This window comes from Hirundo rustica, chromosome 2 (genome assembly GCF_015227805.2).
Source record: "Hirundo rustica isolate bHirRus1 chromosome 2, bHirRus1.pri.v3, whole genome shotgun sequence".
In the NCBI taxonomy this organism is placed as follows: Eukaryota; Metazoa; Chordata; class Aves; order Passeriformes; family Hirundinidae; genus Hirundo; species Hirundo rustica.
This window is the reverse complement of record NC_053451.1, coordinates 56,901,508-56,925,601: the sequence shown is the minus strand read 5'-3', so window position 1 is coordinate 56,925,601 and position 24,094 is coordinate 56,901,508. Positions and strand designations below refer to the sequence as shown.

The 24,094-nt window shown below is 39.0% G+C and overlaps 1 protein-coding gene across 11 annotated transcripts in view; it reads right to left on the bottom strand.

Annotated features, from left to right (window-relative positions):
- ENOX1 (ecto-NOX disulfide-thiol exchanger 1) overlaps positions 1–24,094 on the bottom strand; it is a 357,513-nt gene that overhangs the window by 32,241 nt on the left and 301,178 nt on the right. For all 11 annotated transcript variants that reach the window (XM_040055201.2, XM_058419293.1, XM_058419295.1 and 8 more), the window contains one exon: positions 11,053–11,237. In XM_040055201.2, coding sequence (XP_039911135.1) covers positions 11,053–11,237 — 185 coding nt within the window. The remainder of the gene's footprint in view (positions 1–11,052; positions 11,238–24,094) is intronic.

Here is a 24,094-nt window from a genome sequence, read left to right as displayed (position 1 = left end):
ACTGGTATTTCCAAAGAGGAGATGGGAAAGCCAAAAAGAATTAACCTCCTGGTTGCCTGTCCAGAGATCAATCCATGCATTTTAGACCACCCCCAAAAAACCCAAGACATTGCTTCCAGTGGAAACTCTGGAACTGGTCTGTGTAGAAATGGTAGATATCACTATTCCATGTTAAGCTTCCTCCATTCACAAGGACCAGATCCTCCCTGTACATAATAAGTGGGTAGCTAATTTCATTATGTGGGGCGAAACACACATTATGTGTGTTTTATTTTGATTTTTTTTTTTTCACACATTCCCACTCCAATGCTGAATCCCTGCCAGAGACAGTTCAGTACCACCCATATTGCATAGATCTCAAAAGTGCAGACAGAAAATTACCATCTTAAACCAATCTTCGCAGCTTCTGAAACATTAAATATAGATGGCATTATTGAAGCCAGCTGAATTACTCAGGCTGCGTACAATGCAGTGCCAGTGTGGCCAAGAATGCTAACAACTGAGCAGCACACACTGCCTCGGAATGTATGAGAAGTCCTAAAGGGAAAGTAATAGCTTGCTGTTGTGTAGCACTGTGCAGCTGTGAAATACTCCTTCTCTTTCCTCTCTTCCTCCCTGCCTACAATTCTTCATTGCTCCCCAAAAGGCAGTGTGGATTTGAATATCAAATATGGACATACCTAGAATTGTGGTTGCATCCCGAATCTAGTTGGACAGACAAGGATCCCATAAGGAAAGCATGATTTCCAGCATGAAACCAACAGCTTTGCATGCAAAGAAGAGGGAGGCAGATCAGAAACGACTGCACGGCCTGAGGCTGTACTTAGGATGCCGTAAGGCTGACAGAATAATGAAAAAGGAAAACCAGCATTTGCCACAAGTTTAGCAGTTACACTGTTGAATGGTTCTGCCTCTGCTATTTTGTTTATGATTTTCTCTACAGCTGCTTGAAATGAAGTATGAAAAGGTTACAAAGATCTTAAAGAAAGGGCAGTAAGGAGGAGCAGACAAAAGAACACCTCTGGTGTGGGAGCACTGACATTGATCACAGGTTGTGCAGGCAGTTTCAGCAAACCCAGCCTGTTCAGTCACAGGAAGGAGGGACAGACTCTCCCACTTATGGAGCCACTGCAAAATGTCCAGAAATGGTCTCCATTAAAGGTCTCTGAAATTAGCATCCACTAATACTTTATAACTGAGCCAACTCAGTTGAATGGTCATCTTCAATACCCAGGGGACTCAGGCAAACTGGATTCTCCTGCCCATATAATGTGTAGGAGAAACATACTCATAATACTCTCCACTTACTACCTATAGGAAATACATCCCTATACAGGAAAAATGGATTCATTAGGTGCCTAAAAAGAAGGTGGAACTTATGTGCCTCAAATAGGCAGGCTGTATCCCAATCAATGTTATTTTTTTCAGTCTGGAAGAAACCAAGGCGTGCATGTAAAACAGTCACCCTGGGAAGCAGAACTCACTTGTGCAAAAGTGAAGTCCTTCCCCCAAACTACACAAGAATCAGAGATCTGAAAAGTATGAAAGCACAGGCATTCAAATTACTGCAGAGTTCACCTAAAAATTAAAGCACTCACTTATGGTAGCAATTTCTGACTTTTTTTCTTTTTTTTTCCCAAGTAAAACCTTTTTCCATCTTTTCTAACTTTATTTTATATGAATAAAAAGAACTTAAGAGTTTGCCAAATGGAAAATGACAAAAATTGCAAGGAAATGAACATTTTGAAATTCTCAGAAGCTGTTTACAAACACAGAGGGGAAGGATGGTAAATGTTTCCTTTCAGAATCTTCCTTAGGTAGGAGGAAAAGAAAAAATGAATTAAAATGAAATCAACCATTTGTAAAGTAAAAATACAAATCCCTCTCCCAGTACTCCCATGGACTGTCTGGAAGAGCAGGTTTTTTTGCAAGACAGACAAGATTTCATATCACAAATGGCCAGCACATGGCAGGCTTGAATAATGAGAAAGTGACTTCCCAGCTGAGCAAATATGCATTAGTAACAAGACGCTGATGAGGCCTGACAAATCACCAAGGAAACAGGAGAATGTGAAAGACAAGTCAAAGAAGCTTTAGAAATGAGCCCTCAAGGAAGTTAGCCATGTTGCAGCAAGGCATTATTAAAATAAAGAGTACGGCTGTGGATTTGGGTTTTTAAGAGATTAAAAAGAAACACAGTGTAATAGTGCAATGTTTCTCATCCCTGCCAGCTCTCAGGGACTGGCTGTGTCCCTGGCTGCATGGGTGGCATTATTTGGTTGGATCATGGGGTTTGTGGTGATGAATGAGGGCTGGGGAAGAGCTGCACATGGGTGAACAGCCCAGCTCCTGCTTGATGGGCACTCACCTGCAAAGTGAGTTTTCCTGGCTCTGTGGCCAGAGGCAAAGACCATACTGAAGATGCTTGCTCTGCAGGTTAACCACCTCAGAAGGGGCCAGGGAGCGGTACACACACCTGATGGGGGAATGCAGTGTGCAGTGGCACTAAAGACCAAATCTGTCTATCTGTTACCTTAGGGAGGTGTTTGCCATGCTTCCCTTCCCTGCTATTAGACAGACTCCAGAGGTCCTACAGCTCTACAGTGCTCAGAGTAGTTGCAGGCCTGTTTCCTAAGAAATAAACCAAAAGAGAAAGCAGACAGAAGGACACAGACACACTGAAACGACCTAGAGGGAGGGTACAGAGGAGGCGGAGTCAGGCTTTTCTTGAGTAAGGGCTGAGGACAAATGGACAGCAAGAAACATTTCTGTGTACACAGCAGGAAAATATTCCACAGTGAAGGTGGCCAACCTCTTGAGCAAGGGCTCAGAGAAGCTGTAGACTCTGCACCCTTGGGGGTACTGAGGGGTACATAGCTGGACAAGATCTTGAGCAAAACTGAGACGCCTCCAGATATGCCCCTGTTTTGAGCAGAGGGCATGACCTTCAGATGTGCCTTCTGACTTTAGTTTTTCTAGGATTCTAGAGAATAGTTGATATATATCAGATAATTAGCTCTCAATTTCTTTTTTTTCTGTAAGGCTTAGCAATTCAGCCACACAAGCTGTAAAAGGCAGTGTTAAGGGCTGGGCAGCAGAAGAAAGGAGAACACGGGTGGTGCAATGAATGGTTTAAGAGACAGCCTACAGCCTTCCTCTGCCGAGTGATTTTCAAGGTAACCTCTTACTCATCAAGAAAGACAAGTTGTCTTCAGTCAGCTATGGGCTTTTGCAGCAAATGAAGAAAAGACCAAGTCCGTAGGAACCTTACAGAATCAATCATTTGTCTCAGAATTTAAATTTACTAATAAGACACTTAGCTCTATAGCATCAGGGTTCCCTCTCTGGGATCTGGGTTTCACAGCAAATAACACAAGGTCCTTTATTTTGGTGGTGGCCTGTGAAGGGAAGAAGCCTGACAAAAGCCTATTGGACTTCATTAATAAAGCTCCCTTCTTTCTTTGCTAAATGAGGTGACTGGAATATCACATAGCCCTTGACTTTACTGACAGCAGGTGAGTAGATCCTGATCCTGATCAAAGAAAGCAGGCTGATCCCAAATGAGTGTCATGTTCACTCTGCCCTCATATCTGTCCTACAAGGCAACAAGTTGGCACCTTGCACGATGCACAGTCAAAGGAAGATGTGATCATCTGGTCATCAACTTCTCCAGCCTTTCACCTGTACTGTCCATAACTCCTCAACCGTTAATGGCACTTGAGCAGTGTGATCCCGTCTCTTCTTTCATGGGACTGGAAATGAGCATGATACAGCATGTCTTTTCTCAACAAACCAAAACAGATATTTTAAATTTTGATTTCCTATTCAAGAAAAAAATATTTTATTTATTTTGATGGGGACTAAAATTTTAATTTGAAGAACAATATTATGGAAGAGAATCAATTTACCCAGTGTAATTTCCATTGAAACACAATTCCTAGTAATGGAAACAGAGTTCTTAGCACTGATAGCATCAGACACGTTTGGAAATTTGAATCAGCAAGCCAATGCTGGTATTTAGGATCTTTTAAAAAATTCATGTAAGATCACTGGACTGTAAAACTTATAAGATTTGTCCTTTACCACCACTAGACTACACAAGCATGTTAATGAAGATACTAGTTAACTTATTTCACATTGTAAATAAAATGTGTGCACCTAATTATTTCTCTATGAAGGGTTTACTCTTGCTGCTAATCTAGCCTAGCTTTACCAGCATTAGCAGGGAAAAAGATGCTACTCTCCTCCATCTTACCACTAGGACAGCTATTGGGAATACGGTGCTTAAAGTATCTGTGGGCCCTTATTTACACTCCCCTAATATTATTGAAGTGGTGGTTGCAGAAGTGGGAAATCAAACACTACTTTCAATAAAAAAAGGTTGTTAAACAGAGAAGAGAACCCATTTGGCTTGTCTGAGATCTGGTAAATAAATAGCACTTAATTGCCAGCTGCTCTTTATTTTTTTTTTCTTTTTTTTTTTTCTAATAGAATCAAAACAGTAAGTGTTTTCTGGAAGTTTAAACATGGATTGGACTGTACAGAGTCCTGAAAAGCACAAGAGATCTATGACAACACTTATGGGAACACTTTTTCTCTCCTGGGAGAACACATATTTCTTAACCAGTTTTCCAATATCAGCCACTGAGTGAGAGAAGGAACAGGCATGGAAGTGAACATCTGTATGTTGGGTCCAGTGTCTCACATGTAATTTGTATTAATTCCCTATAAGGTTATCAGTACTGCCCTTACTACCCCAGTGCCACTTTTACAGAAAAAAAAAAAAAAAAAAAAAAAAAAAATATACCTGGAATTCACACTGCAAGAGTAGCAATTAAAAACACTTCCAATGTAATTATTCTGGTCTGTTTATTTACCAGATAAAATGCAAATAAAAGGTTTTTGTGTTTTTGTTGGTTTTGGGGTTTTTTTTATCTCTTATCTTTATTTTTCTTTAATGCTGCTTTGGAGAAGGATCAGTTTATAGTTGTGCATAAGTACATTGGTTGGGTTGTATGCTGAACAGATGTTCAGTGAGGAAGAGGTAGATGGAATAAAAAAAGGCTACAAATCTCCTCTGCACTTAGGCGATATTAATAAATATAGCCATAACATGCTCCATCTATTCAACAATGATCTTAATTTCAGCACTAAACTGCTCCTAGAACCTGTACATTTAAAGGTGTATCACTGTTATAATGGCCATGGCACGCACACAGCACCAGACTCAGCAGTTTTCAGTCACCAGCATCTGTCTGTGGCTTCTGACATTTCAGAAGGTTTGCATGTGATAGAAAGGAATGGCTGTGACAGTTAACAAGACGTATGAAGGCTCTGAGACCTGCAGACCTCAATGCCAGCTGAGGCTTACTGGAACTTAATAGATGGTAGATTGGTTAAAAGACTGATGAGGAAAAAATGCCTCATGATGCCCTGCCCTACTGTCTGTTGCAACTTCCTGCACCCAAATGTTCTTTTTGTCCCTGCCTCCACTGAAAGAGTGTGGACCATGGGAATATTAACTTCTGCTACTTGATGAGAAAAAGAGACGAATAAAACGAAAGACCTGAGCAGTGCCATCTTTGCTTGTAGATGAAAGATTCTGCTAGCTCCATCTGAAAATGGATTAGCTCTGCTCTAACAGCTGGGAGTGGTAGAAATCCAATTAATTTCAAAGGCAGCATAGTGAGGCCAACACTAGTTACCTTTGGATTTTCTACTCAGAAGAGTTACTATATTTTAAGTGGTACATGGTCTTGCTGAAAGAGCTGATAGATGTGATACTTCCATTAGACAAAAGGGCTGTAATCTGTCTTCCAGTGATGGTAGTACTATAGAAAATGTGTGCTCCCCACAGTCTGCATTACCAAATATGTACCCTGACCACCCTCCTTTGAGGGAGCAAGGAGTGAAAAGAGGGAGCTGCAATGCATTCCAGCAGCAATTCCTACCCTCCCAAGCACAAAAGTGAGGCATATCACAGACAAAACAGTCCTACCCTGCATGAACATTGAAAGCCTGAAATGAGGTTTAGGGCTGGATATTAGGTAAATATTTCTCCACCAAAAGGGATGTCAAGCTTTGGAACAGGCTGCCCAGGGAAGCAGTGGAGTCACCATCCCTCGAGGTATTTAAAAGATGTGTAGATGTTGTGCTTGGGGACATGGCTTAGTGGTGGACTGGGCAATACTGGGTTAATTGCTGGATCTGATGATCTTAAAGGTCCTTTACAACCTAAATGATTCTGTAATTTTATGATTGCTAGTCATCTGGCATTTATCAGGGTTCTTTAAAAAAGGTGTATCAGTCTCAGATGCACATGCTATTTATTTTACATGTTAAATCATTAGTAAACTGCAAAAGAAAGTCCTTGGTCGGTAGGAAATGACAGGAGCAATGTGGCCTTTGCAGAAAGATCTTGAGCTGCATATTGAACAGTAAGGACAGGAAGGTATTGACCAGGTGATGATTAACTGTGTACTCTCTGCCTGCGGCACCAAATGGGGAAGGGTCTCTGAGGTATACAAAGCAAAGTGCACAGTCAGTGGTTCTGGCAGCTCCTGGCTTCTGAGTGTTCAGGTTCACAAACTGCATTGTAATTCAGATTAAATTGGTATTGTCTGGGGAGAAAAAGAAGAGAAGACAAAAGTGGACTTTTATCACACTGCATCAGAATGACACCCACGAGGATCATCAGCAAGGCCAGAATATCTTCAGTCTCCTGCTGAGACATGCTGAGCTGAGCTGGTGGCACTCACAGCAGTGTGTCAGCCTTTATGTCAGCCCTACACCCTTCACACATGACTGTTTTTGTTCTGGCTTTCCAGTTTGAGCACTAGTTTTAAGAGAGGCACTGCGGCGCATCCCTGCTGCTGCAATAACCCCGTGGCTGGGCTGTAATGCACCCCTGCCTGTGAAGGGGAGCCTGTGCTGTCACTGCGTGTTAGGAGGATGATCCCAAGCCCGGCCAGTGGATCAGACCCCTTAGGGGGTGGGGGCAATGAGGTGCCTCTTAAATGTCTCAGATGCACCCCAGCATGTACCATAGCAGAGCTGCAGGCACTTGTATACCTTTCCTGGAAATAACATAGATGGAAGCATGATTTAAATGGGAATTTGTAGATGACACCTTTGCCTGCAGGAGCTAAAATCAGCCCATCATGCTCATGGAGTTAAGAGAGGAAAGGACATTATCTTACATTTACATGATGCAATGAAGCACCATGCAGAAATACCAGCCTATTGGCGAATGTATCAGTTCAGGAATCAGCACACCTACACAAGCACAGGCCAATACCTTGGCCAGTTATGCCTGACAAAAAAAAAAAAGTGGAGCTAGCTTGTTAAATTAGAGCCATGCTACAGGAGGTGTGCTCTGTAGACTCAGGACTAACCTGAGACTTAAAACATTGCCCCGATGGCTGTGCTGTGGAAGTGCTTCATGAACAATCCTGGATGACCAGTAAAAATCTAAAATTTACTCAAACACATGCTAATGAGTGTCATCTCCTATGTGGCAAACTGACATTTTTTCAAAGGACTGCTAACACTATCAGTTTCAGACAGATTGTATAAAGGATCTGGAACACATCATTAATTCAGTAGACACTCACTGTCAAATTCTGAGCCTTTGCTTCAAAGAAAAAAGGTGGCAAGCACATTTCTTCAAGAATTATATTTGATGGACAATATGCAATAAAAATATATTTTTTATGCTTTGTTCTTGGAATGGCTGAAAGATTTTTTTGAGGATTTTTTTGAAAATAATTCTGCTTGCTATTCCACATGGAATATGCTAAACTAAATGGTTAAAATTTGGAGGAGTTGAAAATTGAAAAACCCGCTGAAAATTGAGCCTTATAATTTCAAGCATTAAGCAATACTACTAGGTGATATTTTCTACATTACCTATAGTCATGTATCTTGTGAAACCTTTCAGACAGAGAGGCAAGATTAAAAAAAATCATACAACTGTGCTGTGAAGTGTTGCAAAAATAGTTACAACTAAAACATCCTTTCTTGTGATCGCAGACTTTTTTAGAGCATACCAAACACTGCTGGAAAAAGAGCCATTCAAAAAGTGATCTTCTTGGTATGTGTGTTCTCATACAGAAATAAATTGAAGGCAGTACCACCTATGCAGCAGTGACAAGTAAATTCAATTTCCATCTCAAAATCAGGTAAAGTGTCTCATTTGTTACCATGGCTACAAGACATTATTTCCATTTGTTTGAGATCTCACAGTGGGTATGAAATTAAACTGTGACACAGTTTTATGTAGGAAGTTGGCTAAAACACCCATAAGTTCAATGTCATTAGTCCAAAGGATTTTCTTTTTTCAGACACAGCAAATAAGGAGGTTGCTACTACTGCCCATAAGGTACACTTCATAAACAAACATCTGTGTGATTTTCCTGACACTACTTTGGATCAGTGGGAGTGATAGAAGAGAAAATAAACATTCATTTCATCCATCCTGCAAATACAGGAAGAATCCTGAAAAACATCCAGATGGTAGAAGTACATTAAAAATACATTGGCGTTGTGTTATTTGCTATTGTTTGGCACCAAATATGTTTACAAAAAAAGTCTTGATTCTAAAAAAGCATCCAATTTTTTCTCAGATAAATCTGCTTTTCAGGCTGAAGCTCAAATCACTTGTTCTCTAGTTTTCAGAGTCAGAAGAAGAAGTGTATGAAAAGTGGGGGAGAATGAAGAGAAAAGAAGGAGAAATATGTTTTTTAATGCTGACATATATGAAGGGTTCAGGAATTCAGTGGCATTCAGTTTACCTTGTCTGAAATTAATTTTAATATATACAAAAGGATAAAAGGGAACACAGGTCTTCTTGTTAAATTATTTATACTCAGGTCCTGGGTATATATTTAATATTTCATAGTGAGACTGATTTCCATAGATGCTGAGCACCTGCTACACGGACGGATTTCAGCTAAGGTTGTCATCTCTCAACATTTGCAAAACCAAACTGAGATAAAACTGAGTCTACCTAAATCAAAGGTTTATTTCTACATATTCATGCAATAACTGCATGGAAATCACAAAGGTTATGGGATGTCATGACTATGGCTAATTACTGAAGTCCAAAACCATCGTGTAGCTGCTTAACCGACTGATGATTTCCCACCAAATATTCTCAACTTCACCTCCCGTGCCTCTGTGTTGTTGCTCTCCTCAGCGTATTGTCAGACTGGATTATCTGCAGTGTCTTCTCCAGCTCCTTGGGCCATCTCTAATTATATCCCATTGGGAGCAAGTAGGTCTGACCCCGAGACGGCAAACTAGAAAAATTGAGAACCTCACAACAAAACTGTCACGAACACAGAAACTCTCAGAGGAATAGGGACTGCAGTGTCCATGGCCAGCTGAACAGAGAGATAAGTCAGTCACTCTGTGTTATTGATTTGCATTATTAACATTCGCTTGAAGTTCAATAAAAATCTATTTATATTCTACAGACTTGACTATACTTCATCCAGGCCCCAGACAGAAAATTATAATAATGCCGAATGGGTGCTAGGGCTCCTGAATTTTTATTTAGTAGTATTTTATGCCTACTTTTCACTATTTTAATGGAGAATTAGCACCAGGATGAAATACAGTACAATCTTTACATATGGTGTTAAATTTATTAAAACCACTGATATTTAAGTATCCATTTATATAAGGATAAGATCATGAAGAGATCTCAAGCTTATCTAAAGTATACAGAAACCTCAAGTATTTCTGCGTAATGACTTAATTCTGAAGTCTAGGAAAGATTTTATTCCTGAATTATCAATTAATTATTTTCAATTTTGAAGTATTTTGGTCGGACTTATTCTACCATACAATAAATCACCCTGATTTGTAAAACTTTGCAGGCTTAAAGAGTCTTGTGTTGATATCAATCTGTGGGTAGGGTTGCCTTGTGCTCTGTTCTTGGGTGTTTGCTGGGATTTGCAGACTTGCTGGATTCCATGGGTACTAGGACAGCCATGCAATTCCTAACCCCACGAGGCAGCTCGTACGTAAATGAGTATCTCCTGGGTTTTGCCATACAAATGCAGCTTGGTACAGCCTGGAAGCGGGTACAACTTGTCCCCTTCCGGAATCCAATAACCGGGGGTGACAGAGGAGTGTGTGCGATGCTGCAGATGAAGGAAGCAAAATTAACCTCTGCCGTGCCAGACTGAGAAGCTCCACTCCAGCTGGGAGCAGAACCCAGCGCTGTGAGCCGCTGCCCTTGTGTTCTGTCACGTACCAGCTGAACACAAGCGCCTGGGCAGGGAAGATGCTGCACACATGCAGGCTGGATGAGGGCTACTCGTGTGTCAGTGGACGTGTCAGACAACGCAGTGGGAGCAGTCTGGATGTGCTTGCCAAGACTTACCCAGCACTGTGTCAGGAGCACACTAACAAATAAGGGATAATAATTATGATAAACTGACACCTCTTGCCCCTGCAGGGACACAGTGCAGTTTCTTGTTGACTGGTGTTTGAGAAAAAGCTCTTTTTTTGCTGCACTAAACCACTTTAAAACTGTCTGAATGAAAAGGTTACTTCCATGGGTCAGCATAAATGATAATAGCTCAGGAAATTGCACTGATGCCGCTAATGATTTGCAAGTTAAGAAGGGTAGTCTCGACACGCTGACGTCTCAGTCAATTTCAAACAATAGCAGAAAAAAAGATGCAGATGAATGCAAATGAAGACACCCACAGAACATTGACTATGATACATTAGACAATGTTAAAAAAACTTTTGTGTGGTACCAGGGCCAGTTGGAACAAGTGAGAAGAGGAACAGAGCAATTTGCTCATAACTAGCAAATGCATAAGGAGTTTTCTTGAATGATCAATGGGTTTGCAGTTTATGAATTCCTAAAATGACTGCCTAAATATGCCCAAATTCTGCTCCCTTTTCTCCCATCTAAAGTCCCCATGATTTTCTGAAAATAAATCAGGACATTAATGAATAGTCTTAAGTACAGCAGATCCCCATGGTACCACTTTCCTAAAATAGAAGACCTGTTCTTTTCCTCCTTAGCAATACCTGCTGCATGCCTTGCATTGTCTGCTGTAGGAACTGCAGCTGCTGGTCCTTTGTAAGGCTTTCTTCTGTTCGAAAGAGCTGTCCTTTCTCCTGCTTCAGGAGCTCCACTTCATTTCGATAAGCATCCAGCTGCCATCGAAGACTATCGTTCTCTTCCTTCAGCGCATATGCTTGGGCAGCTAGAGCTAAGAGAAAATGAAAATGTGAAAAAATCAGTGAAATGGATTGCTTCTTTTCAAATAACACAGAGGACGTTGTCTGGAGAGATGATAATACAGCTGAACACCAGTGAGACATTGCAAAGCTGAGACAAGATCCAGAAGAGCTGAACATGATTAGGCTCTGGCAAGGATTGTCGCTGGGAGGTTATTTCCTGGGATAGAAGAAGCCATAAAGTGACCCTGGATAATTCAAGTGCTACTTGCAATCTGGCTGCTAAATTTAGGCTTATATTTTAGGAAGCAACTGGCATGCAGTCCAAGGGCAAGGCACTCACCAACTTTACAACATTTTCCCAGTGATGTTATAGGAACTGATGCAGCCATTTAGTATTTATATTTGCACGGTGGCCAGATGTTCCAATCAGGTCTGTGCTAAGGAATTTTCCCAATGTAACGTTGCTGGATTTAGTCCCATGAGAGAGGAAACACGGGAATTTCTCACCAGCCTTGCTATGGACTACTTCACTGCAACAGTTATGAGGAATAATTTAGACAGAAAAATGATGTAATAGAAAAAAATTATATAAAACGCAAATGCTGAAAAAAAGTGTTGGCACTACAAGAACATTACTACATTAAAGGCATTGAAAGACACTTAAGTAATTTCCTTAGGAAGCTCCATTTGGCCCCTTTTCAATTTAGAATGGCATTTTTATTATCATAACTGATAGCAGGTGTTTGTGAAGAAATCGATTAGTATGCAGGGATGGAAATTACATTTGCCAAATGACTTGCACAGTCTGCAATATAAGCTAAAATTTGTGTAGCAAAAGGCGGAAGGCTATAAAGCATGTAGTAGGGACATTATTTAAATAAATTATCCGAACATAAATACATATAGGGAAAGGTAGAATTCATTAATTAGGAATGTGGCTATCATCCTTTAGAAGAACCCATTCCTGGTAGTATCTATATTTGGCAGCAGCAGTGGTCATTTGGCATAGCAAACTGCCATACCATGCTATTTTCTTTCTTGGAACCTGGTAACACAACAACATTACAGAGCAGCTGTAATTAAAAAACAACAACCTACTATAGCTGGTTCTATCAACATTTGGTAACTGAACCACATAACTGATTTGCATTCCTGATTAAATGATTTCAGGCTTGGTATCACAGAATTCCTTTTTGCCCACCTACAACAGCAGTATGGTTAAACTCCAAATGATATGAAATTGCATATTAACTCCATTTAAAACTAGGCACCTCTTGACTAGACCTTCCGCAGATAAAGAGTCCCCTGTTCCCCATGATAACATGATTCAGCACATTTGTGAAATTACACCAGCAATTAGGTAGAATGTCACAATATTTCATTAGCAATAAAAATGTTTTATCTTTGGTAGGACAAATCTACCTTCATCTCAGATAATTTTTACTAATTTTAAAGTAGTACAAACACATTATTCAAAATAAAGTACAGTCAGCTACTATTCAAATAAAGACACAGATTGGTCACCGTGCTTAATTTGGTTATTTTACAGAATCTCTCTGCAAGATTTAGCAAGAGTTACAGTATTGTTACATCAAATTAAATTACTATGAAAAGCATGTAATCATCCTTCCGTGACAAAATTTACCCTCAAGAAATTGCACTGATGAGTCCAATGGGCAAAAAAGAGCATGAAGTACTTATTTTAGTTTTTATTTTTGTAAGAGTCAACAAGCTATAATAAAAGAAAGGATTTAAAAAAAAAAAAAAAAAAAAAAAAAAAAGAGGCCAAGCAAACAGAAACATCAGTCCAAAAAAAAATCTCAAGTCAAAATTCAATAGTTTGTATTGGAATGGACCTCTAAAGATTATTTAGTACAACTTGTACAATTGTCTCACCACCCTCATCCTGAAATACTTCTTCCTTATGTCCAATCTAAACCTACCCTCTTTCAGTTTATAACTGTTTCCCTTTGTCTTATCACTACAGCCCTTGATGAAAAGTCTGTCATTTGTACTCTTACTTCTACCAATCAGACTCTCACAAACTTTACACCTTTTGGTGTTTTTTTGTTTTGTTTTGTTTTTTTTTTTTTTAACGTAACACTAAATTCTAGCCAGAAACTGCCTACCCTTCAGTTCCCTGAGAACAGGAATAGAGACCGTCAGGGATGTACTCAAGTTCCTACAGAGGCTCAGGAGCAGTAGTTCACCTGCTGCTCATCATCTATTCCAGCTCTCAAAAAACTTCTGAGAGCTGCTGTACAAGTGGGGGCGTGAGGCCTGTGTATCTCTCCATGGAAATGTGGGTTCTGACCCAGATCAAGCTGAGATTCAGACTGCCTCACCTGGAAAAGCTGCTTGACTATTTTCTGTGCCTCAGTACAGCCTAATTGGAGAATTTCTTCTCCTTTTCGTACTCCTAGGTGAGTTCAGGCTATTAAGGGGGGCTACAGACACCAAGAGATGTCTGCTACAGGGTCAGCAAAATAGGAGAAATGAATAGGGCCATGACATATCACAACAGCAAGTAACCTGTATGTGATGAAACCATTAGAGTTTAAAAAATAACTAATCTAACTGGAACAAGTCACAATACATAGGAGCAATGAAGGTAAATGTCCATTTATCTTGCAGGAATGCAATGCAGGTTTTTACTTAAAAAACAGAGATGCACTTCCGAATGCTATTATGTCATTACTTTAAAATTATATGTAATATATAATATTAAAACCTGTATAATAACAATAATTACATTGCAATGCTACCAAGAAGTTCCATCCAAGATGGGTGCCCTGTTCTTTTCTGCACACCAGAAGACAAAGGCGGTGTGTGGAAGATGTTGCAATCTATTTTAAGACAAAACGACAACATCCCAAACCATCTTAAGTGAGAGAATAAGAATACAGGAGAGATACGCTTCTGATAGGCAGGATTCCCTCAGGTGTACAGTGCCTTATCAACATTATTGTACACTTGGGTGATCATCCTAACCACTCATAGCAGAGCAAATAACAACAGGGTCCAAGGCAGAAGTATGTTCTTAAATAAGGAAGATGCAATTCATATAGTAACAGAGTGTAACAGAGTATTAAAGCTTTTAAACTAATTAATTATAGATAAGAGGCCATAAATGATATGACATTACCTATGTTATATACTTTGCTATTTAATTTAAAGCAACAAATAGTTGGTTCCTAACATATATGGACAGAATGGCTAACAGAAAAGGAGAATAAGACAAAAGGAAGACATCTGACAGACCTCGGGGTGTCCAGCTCATTCAACATTGAGTAACTGTTTTAAACAAAATCAGACACATTCTTTGTGTTGACCTAACATAACTATAATTTTAAGATATTTATGTTTTAGTGCACCAAGATCAAAATAACTCTGAATTCATAGCAATGTCTCTTTTGATTCCAAGCAAAATATCTATTCTATAAAAACATCCTATAATTTATTTTAAATTATATTTCATTTACTACAATTATATATAATGATATGTGATTTATTATATAGGATGTAGAGAAAGGCACTTCATTGAATATTAAATTAAAAATAGAGGAAAATTTTCGGGGAAAGAGAATGTGCATTTTAAAAAGTAATTTTTTTCAAGTTTTGCATAAATTTTTGCTAAGAGTTCATTGACAAAGCTGATGAATGTAGTCTTAGTTGAAAAAAAGAAAATTGTTCATCTCATTTCAAGCAATTTTACATTTGTTATTTCAGATACTCATCTACAAAATCCCTCTCTGAGGCACACTAAAAAGCATCTTCGGATAAGAAGACAATGAGTGCTGAAAGCATTTACAGAAGAACTATATACAAGGAATCTATATCAAAAGAAAACTGACAACAATCCCAAATAGCTGCCTGTGTGGCAAGTAGAAGAAAATATTCCTACCTAAACAAACACAGCTGGAAAACAACTCAATATTCTCTTTACAGTATTTTCACTGAGGGATGCAAAATGATACCTGCCAGCCTCAGAGAAGCAGCTGAAGGAAGATTAGACATATATACGTGGGGAAAACCTTTGCACTGATATTTCAAAGACTTCCAAGAGGTTAGTGTGATTTCTTTGTGCTGAGGCAGAAGTGCTATATTCAATTTGGCAACAGTCTCAGCCGCAAGATAGGCTCCATTTAGTGGATCCACACTAGATCCAAATCAAAAAGACACCCTCTTTAATACAAGAAATGACTGGCTGAAATTTCTGCTGAAATCTAAGGACATATTCATTGATGGATGTCTCAGAAGAAACAAGCAATTAACTTTGTTTTTCTAGGGCATCTACCTTGGGTGGTTAGGAGAGTGGGTTCTTTCTGACTAGCACTGACACATAGTTTTCACTTTCAGCTGGTACTCAGTGACTGCATTTAACCTAATACATATCAACACCCAGAGGCGCCAAAGCAGAGTAAGTCTTCACAGGTGATAGGGGTAATTGTAGTCTTTTATGACCCACATCATGTCACAGTGGCCAGGAAATAAAGCTAACACCCCACATCTCTGAATGCACCTATTTATTGAGGACATTAGGGAGAATCCAAAATTTTCTACCATTTCTACTAATGCACACCTGCACTGTGGACTTCTCATTAGATGATGCCCTAATAGCATTACAGTTACTGTTAATGACAGTCCACTAAATTGCAAACTGAGGACATGCAGAGTTGAAAAGCGTAAGCAGTAGGTTATCTCAAGAGCCTGAAGAAATCTGAAAGTAGTATCTGAAAAACAAATGACAAACACTAAAAACAACAAGAGAAAACCTGCCTGTAAATTCAAAGTAAAGATTTTCCATATATCCTCCTAGCAGAACTTCTTCTACAGTTTGTATTTCCTATAGATTCTTCTATATTTGTACAGAAACAGATCATAAAACTGAGAACTACTGTGATGTTTGTCCAGGCTAAACAGCAGAATTTTTCAGGGTTTTTTAACTGTAGCTGATGTATTGATATATTGAGGAAGATGAAAACAGAGAAAGAGCCTACTCCCATACCTTCCTGCCATCTGAGCTCTACTAATGCCATTATTCTGATTTCCTGACTTGGAAATGAGGGTTTAGATGATATAATGCTCCTTTTGATAACAGCAAAAGGAAAAGCATCAAAACATCTCAAAATAATGGATATTAAGATAATTTGTTTCATCACTCCCATTGCGGAGCATTTTCAACATCAAAAAAGCCATCTTGTAGGACACAGCTACTTCTTCAAAGAGTTTTCAGCTTGAGGGACTGAACAAATGTGAATGGAGAAGAATAAGGACACAAAGTTCACAACTATAAATACAAACAATAAAAGTTATCCCTGGCCTCTCGCTAGCCTGCTTGTTTTTCAAATAGGTGAACAGTGAAGCAGTACAAGTAGGGGAAAATCGTCAAGGAAAAATGTTTCTGGAGGATCTGGAAGGCCATGAACTCTGTTTTTATGCTGTAGAAAACAGGGTAAGTTATACAATAATGGCATTTGTCCTTAGTAAGGAAGATAGTCTTTGAAGAACTACAGTTTGGATGGTCTTAGGAGATACAGTGGGTGGCATCCCTGCTCATGGCAAGGAAATTGTAACTAGAGGATCCTTAAGGTCCTTTCCACTCTAAACCATTCTGTAATTCTATGATTATAACTAGATAGGACCACTGGAGCCTCATTCATTTTTACCCTCTAAGGCTGTGCTTAGTGCTCCAGCCCACTGAAAATTTAATTTTGTTCTGGAGTCTGAGGGTCCCATCACTCAATGGCAGGGTGTGTGTGTCATTCAGTAGCCCCACACTTTGGGATGTGTGGGAAGGTCAGGTTTGGAGGAGTTGTGCAAGGTGGTGGGAAGGAAGGCACAGCCCTCATTGCAGATGGCAACCTGTACGGCTTCTAATGTGAAGAGACACACTGAGCAACTTGACAGGTGATAACCAACACATCCAGCACCAAGTATCACAGCTGACCCTCCTCTCTATTCTCCAGGAAGCTTTCTGAAAGAGGAAGACTTGACAAGTACACCTTGGTTGCTGTGAGGCATCTTCTTGAGCCCACTTCACAGTATCAGGATCCTGAGTCATCCAATACCTAAAGCAGTCTTGATCCATTGTCTTGAGCTCTCAGAGGACACTTGCTTTTCTTTATGGACACTTACCAAACACCTGATAACCAGCATAGCGCTCAGACGTCAATGACAAGTGCATAGAAATACATCTGATATTAGCAGTTAAAAGCAACCTTCTTCCTATAATGCATCCTTTAACAAATACCTGTTCCATAGTTCTCCTCTCATGCCTGCAAAAGTAGACTATGTTACTTGAGGTGTTTTTTTTTTAAAAAACCCACACTTTGCTTGCAGCTTGAAAACAGGCGAGTATCATGAATAAACTCTAGAAACAGAATTTTCATGGTATAAAAATAAATAATTGGGAGCAATTACAAGCCAACCTAGCTGCAAACAGTTTTTTCCTTCCCCTTTCAGACATAATGCAACCAAACAATGAAGAGATTTCCACATTATTTTCAAATGCTAAGCACACTTCATTTGAATGTCTTGGTACCTGCAAATTTAAACTCTGAGGGCACCAATTATCCTATATGAGAAGGGTTTATTGTCATTAATGTTAGTGGGAGTTAGACCCTGCACACTGGGAGGGAAATTTACTCTTTTGTGAAAACTGTTTAATTCAGGTGCAGTTGCTTCAAAGTCCTTTCCTTACCATGCAGCCTATGTTCAGTGCAGAGAAGCTCATTATACCAGTTACATTCATGATACTAGATGTTCAAATTGAATAATCATGAGAATTATTTTCAGGCTTCCTTTTCACATAAAACTTGGTGGCAAACAATTAGTAGATGGAAGGATTCTAAAAAAAAAAAAATGAAAGAAAAAGAAAGAAAAAGACAGGAAGAGAGAAAGAGAGAGAGAGAGAGAAAGAGAGAGAGAGAGAGAAAGAGAGAGAGAGAAAGAAAGAAAGAAAGAAAGAAAGAAAGAAAGAAAGAAAGAAGAAAGAAAGAAAGAAAGAAAGAAAGAAGAAAGAAAGAAAGAAAGAAAGAAAGAAGAAAGAAAGAAAGAAAGAAAGAAAGAAAGAAAGAAAGAAAGAGAAAGAAAGAAAGAAAGAAAGAGAAAAAGAAAGTGAAGGGAGCCTCTGAGAAAGCTGGAATATTACTATTTCCAAGGGCATGTAGTGAGGGAACAAGGAAGAATAGCTTCAAACTGAGGGCAGGTCCAGATTAGATATTAGGAAGAAATTCCTTACTGTGATGGTATTGAGGCACTGGCACAGGTTGCTCAGAGAAGCTGTGGATGCCCCATCCCTGGCAATGTTCAAGGCCAGGTTGGAACTAGATAATATTTAAGGCCCCTTCCAACAAAAGCCATGCTATGATTCTATGAGTGTATTAATCACAATTTTATCATTCCTATTCAGGGCAGACCTCTTCACATTTGTGAAGAGATTTTGTAAACTGAGATTTTTCTCAGTTTACAAAATTTCTCACTGCTTAGCAGACATCAGCAATATCAGTACTCTTTTCTAGGTTTACTACACTTGTGGCTCACCAGTAATTTATGAAGGCTTATTATTTCTTGTGTAATGAAGCACATTCCTTTGCAAATACTGGAGATGGTGCAGGGAAAGGGAGGGCCTATTACTGTCCAGCCGGGACTAATAACAAAAAGTCGCAGGCAAATGCTGGCTCTGCAGGGAACTACGAATGCCCCGGAGAGCAGTGCTGCCAACTCCTGTGGTGTTATCATGAGTCCCATGATATCTCACATTTTATCTGAATGCCAAGAGAGATTATTAACTGAAAACCTCTGGTTTAAGTTTCTGGAACAGTGGTATCTGAACTTTCTGGACTGTGGATCAGCATTAGTTCTTCCTTTTTAATCATGCCCTCATAAACTGAGTTTTAATTAAAAACACTAACAAGACTACTTAATCTAGCTGTTTTAGCCAGTCCAAGGACTGAAGATGTAGATTATTTGCTACAGTCTTACAAGTGATCATTGACCCCAGTGATCAGTTTGGGATAATTGATCTGCATCTCGGGGCTACAGAAAACTCACTTGAAAGTGACCCAACTTTCTCCAAAGGGCTGCAAAGATGCAAGACTAATTTCCCGCTTTAAGCCAATCTTCCTACCTCTCTTTTTTTACCCTCCTATCTTTTACCTTTGCACTGGTTCTGTTCAGCTCATCTCCAGCTCTAAATGCATGAGTCCATCTATTTGCTCATTTTTAATTCCCACTTTCCTGACGCGGCCAGATGTTTCCCTCTTCCCTCACTCATACTTATCTCACAGTACAATCTCTAGTCCCCAGTTACCCACATCTGTCCCAGGTAAATTGCATCATTAAGCGTTTTGGACTTTTCCTACAAAGATGTCACATCACGTTACTGAAACGAATATTTGGAATTTAGAAGAGACCACGTTGTTACAATAATATCAAGGCCTGACACATTTTAGGTTTATTTTACTTGACAGCATCTCTTTGGAGAACAGGAACCTTACACAGCTTCTAAATGATATTTTGACAGTTGCTAGTTAACCCGGCCCATTGAGACCAGTTTCTGCAGGTCACCTCTTTAAAGCAAAGGGCCCTTTCTTCCTCTACATTTTGGGTAACATTTCTTCTATCACCAGCCATGAGACACACTGATACCAGCTGACTTGCATGTATAAGGGGAGACAGGAAAGAGATGATGTGGCTCTGCACAGACATCTCTGATGGGTGGACTTTAGTCGAGTTAGTTAGGAAGAAAGCCATCATAGTAAAATGTAGGAGTATAACTTTGATCAAAAATAGTAGCAATTTTCAGGTATTTTCAAAATTCACAAAAAGCCACTTATTAGTGTACGTGGTTTGTGATGAGGGGAATTTTTCTGATACCATGTGTTTACCAGTAACTGCTGCCTCAGTTAAATGTGATAAATCAAATAATAAATCTCTTTTAGAGGTTCTACTTCTTTTCCTAATTGAGAAAAAGGACTGTTACAACACTTTTAAAAACACTGTTCTTTAATGATTCTAGCAAACAAGGGGCTTTTTGCTCCAATCAATATCTTAAAAATTACTGTATTCATGTAATACTAAAAATAAGCAGAGGAGATTTTAGTCTTGAGGGTGAAGGAATGAAGAAAATAAGAAAAGCTCTGGTTACTGGGGCGATACCCCGTGGCACTGATGACTGACTCCCACACCAGTAATGAAAAACGCTGCTTGTACTACTGGTGCTCTGCAGCTGAGGGTACAGACATCTGAACTCTGCATAGCAGAAGAGATGCTGATGAGTGCTGAGAGTCTCATATATGTTACGTAATCTTATATATATTGCACAAAGGTATTGTGTGCGTGCATGTACATGGGATACATACATCACTTAGGACATCCAAGGATTATTGTATACAGGTAAACCTCCATGTAGGTGGGTCACTAATGGTTGCTTCTTAGGAGTTGAAGTGCCTCTTAAATCTTTACTCAGACTTAGCACTGGCATTTACAGACATATGACTGCATCACTGCTGCTGGAATTCAAACTAGGAATTGCATTCAGGCTCAGCACCACTGTGAGAACTTGAAAAACATAATCTGTAGGATTTATGAAGAAAATGTCATTGCTACTTTGAAACAAACTTGACAGTGTGCATGTGAATCCCTCAATTTGTCACATTCATTAGGGAAGAGCTGATCTGAGTGGTTTAAATGACTGTGGTGATTTATAATAGGCAAAATTTGTTCATAAATGTAAATTGCTTTCTATAAATATAAGGATAAACCGCATTCGAAAAAGAAAATTCTATTGCACCTTAAATTGCAGGAGAGCATTTATCCAGCTATCTCTCTGACCTTGTAGTGGATTAGAGGCTGAGTTAATTTTTCTTTTAAAATCATGTATAATACTGAAATACTTTCTCAGTTGCTTTTGCCTTAGATAAAAATGGATTTAAATGAGAACATATTTTTACCCCTTTATGCCTTAGAAGGCATAAGCAAATGATGACATGAAGCTTGTAATTTTTGACCCTTGCATTCAGAGGCAATTCCTTGAGCAATTTATCCTTTATGTGATTGGAAGGGTGTTCAGAAAAGCTGTATCTGCAAGCCCAAACCTTTTCTCCCCTTCTTCTGCTTCCAGGATATTCAGGAAATGCAAATGGAGGCCTCTGTGCTTTTCCACAATTTAACATGTTTAGCAGGTATTTTCTCAGCTTATGAAAAATAAAATGTGTTGCAAACTTGTAGATAACAGTGTTCTACAGAGATTAGTTAGGTACTTCCAGGCCTTTCAGAAACAGAAGTTTTATTGAAATTTGCAGAGTGTGTAGCTTTGAAGAGATAAGTGTGAAATAGTCCTTGTAACAGATTTTCTGAGTAAGCCACGACTTAGGACATTTTATCTGTGGGTGTTGAGCAGAATGTGAGTATATAACACTCTGACCAGCAGGGAGTAGCATGTAGGATCAAGGTTTTACAGAACAGGTATCTCGAAATCTTCCAAAAAAACATTATACGAGACAGATGACTATCTCAGAACAACATACGGAGAGTTATTGCTTTTTATCATGTTCCTCCTTGGCTGTTGAAAATGCTCACTAGTCTCCAGACAAATTTAAGAAGGAAGATAGTCCGTATCTGACACATGACGAAGAAGCAATGAAGGAAGTGGTATCAGGAACTAGCAACCACCCAAGTACCTCCAGAGGGGTACCTGGTTGACATGAGAGGTGGGCACTTGGCTGTTGTAGAAGCAGCCCAGCAATCACTGGATCTAAGTGCTGTAAAGACATGCTTGCGCAATTCTTGCACCCAACAAAACTTGCAGTGCATCAAATATTTGGGGGGCTGGATGAATAAACATAAGGTTGCAAACTATTTTGCCCACTGGAATAAAATGGTGCCGTATGTAGTTCTGTTGTTTCACATCCTAGTTCTTTGTTTTCTCTTCTCTTTGCCGTGAATCTAAATACAAATAAGACTGAAAGAAGATCACTCACCTCCAAGCAGCTTTGAATCTACTTGGCTTTCAAATTTATGAATCAAATCCCACAATATACTTGTCATGAAAATGCTATAATATGGGTATTTGTCATTGGTAAGAAGCTTATTTTCCTGATATGGCCTTTATCCAAAACAAGAGCAGGATGTCATGAAACTCCTCTGAATCTAAGATTCATTCACCAAAGTAAAACAGCATCAGTAACTAGCAGTATTTTGTGGATATCTGTAGCCTTACAGCTTCAAACAGGAACTCTGCTGGGTGTGTTTTTGTCTCCTGGCATGAATCCACATCACAGACTATCAGTCAGCTGGACACACGAGAAAGTAGAAGATTCATGCTTTGAAAAGGAAGCTTTCAACGATTTGGAAGCATCAGCCACCCTTCCTTGCATGTCTCATGACATAAGAACACTTCACAAAACCTGCAATTACGAGCTTAGAAGCTCGTACTGACATGAAAAAAGACTCTGCTTTCTGATCACTGTCTCCTCTGACATGTTGGCAAAGGCTGATGATTCTTGGAAACAGCAGGTAAGAAGGCACCTAAATCTTCACCTTAAGCAATATCTGCTAGTTTCTCTGATGTTCCAGGGTGAGAAGGGCTTCTAAAAAAAAAAGAGGGCACAAAGGACAGCATGATTAAGAAAATGTCAGATCTAGACCTCAGTTTAAACACTAGTAGAAATGATCTTTCATTGGAGGTCAGAAATAACATTTAGGCTAAAGCCACTCTTGAAGGAATCTGTTCTTTGTGCTCTGTTCAGAATCAACCACCTTCACTGTTATAAATAGGGCTCATTCTCTTGAAGGCTAAATATGAAAGAAAAAGCACTGAAGTTTTATATTGGAGAGGGCAGTGTAAGGAAGGTCACTTTATAGAAAGCATGAAATGTAATTTGGAGAAGAATGCTAATGCAAACTATATCACATTGTGAGGAAGCTGCAAACAGCATATGTTCTAATATTGTCTTTTATTGATTTTGCTGCCAACATCCCACTTCAACAATGTTACAGCCACACTTCAGGACTCTTAATGGAGGGGGATGGAGAAAATCAATATACAGAGCTTGCTTCTGCTCCCATTGAATTCAATGTGAGTTTCATTATTAACTGCAATGAGCAGAGGACAGAGTTCAGACTGTTTCATCATTTTGTGTTTGTTTATTCTTTCCCTTTTTATTTAACCTCCTAAGGGGCAATGTGTATTTTTATCCTATGTTTTAGAAAAGTCCCATTTAAATAGGGCAATCCCCAATCAAACTGTAAGTTTACATGTTAGAAATGATTCCCTGTTTTATGAAACCTAATGAAAAATTATAGCCTGTATCCTGAATCGGGAAAGTTATAATAAAAGATATAGGATTTGAAATAAATTCTAATAATAAAATCATTTTTTTCTTACAAATATTTTCATTCCAATATGAAGCAAATAAAGCAGTTTAGTTTTCACTGACTTGTAAAATATTGCTTTCAATGTACATTGTTTTCTCAGTTACAAATAGATGGGATGCACCTGAGCTTCTTTTTGCTATTATTTTAATGTTATTTACACGAAATGAAATATGCTAAAATTATCTCCAAGAATTATAAGCATCATCTTCATTCCAACAACATGCTGTTAATTTTGTTCCAGCATGAATGCAAAACATATTTTAACATGCTGTCAAAAGGAGACACTTAGAATGTCAATAAAATAACACTAAAATAAATGTAAATTTAGACTGTTGTCACAAGTGGCTGCTTGGTTTTGTGAAGATGTTAGGTTGCTATAGCGTTTTCCATAGCAACTTTGCATCTTATTACATAAATAATCCCTCAGTGTCCTTAAAGCTTACTAAAAACAGGATTAAATCTATTCTCATATGTAATGATCCTGCATAAAACCTTATCAGTATGA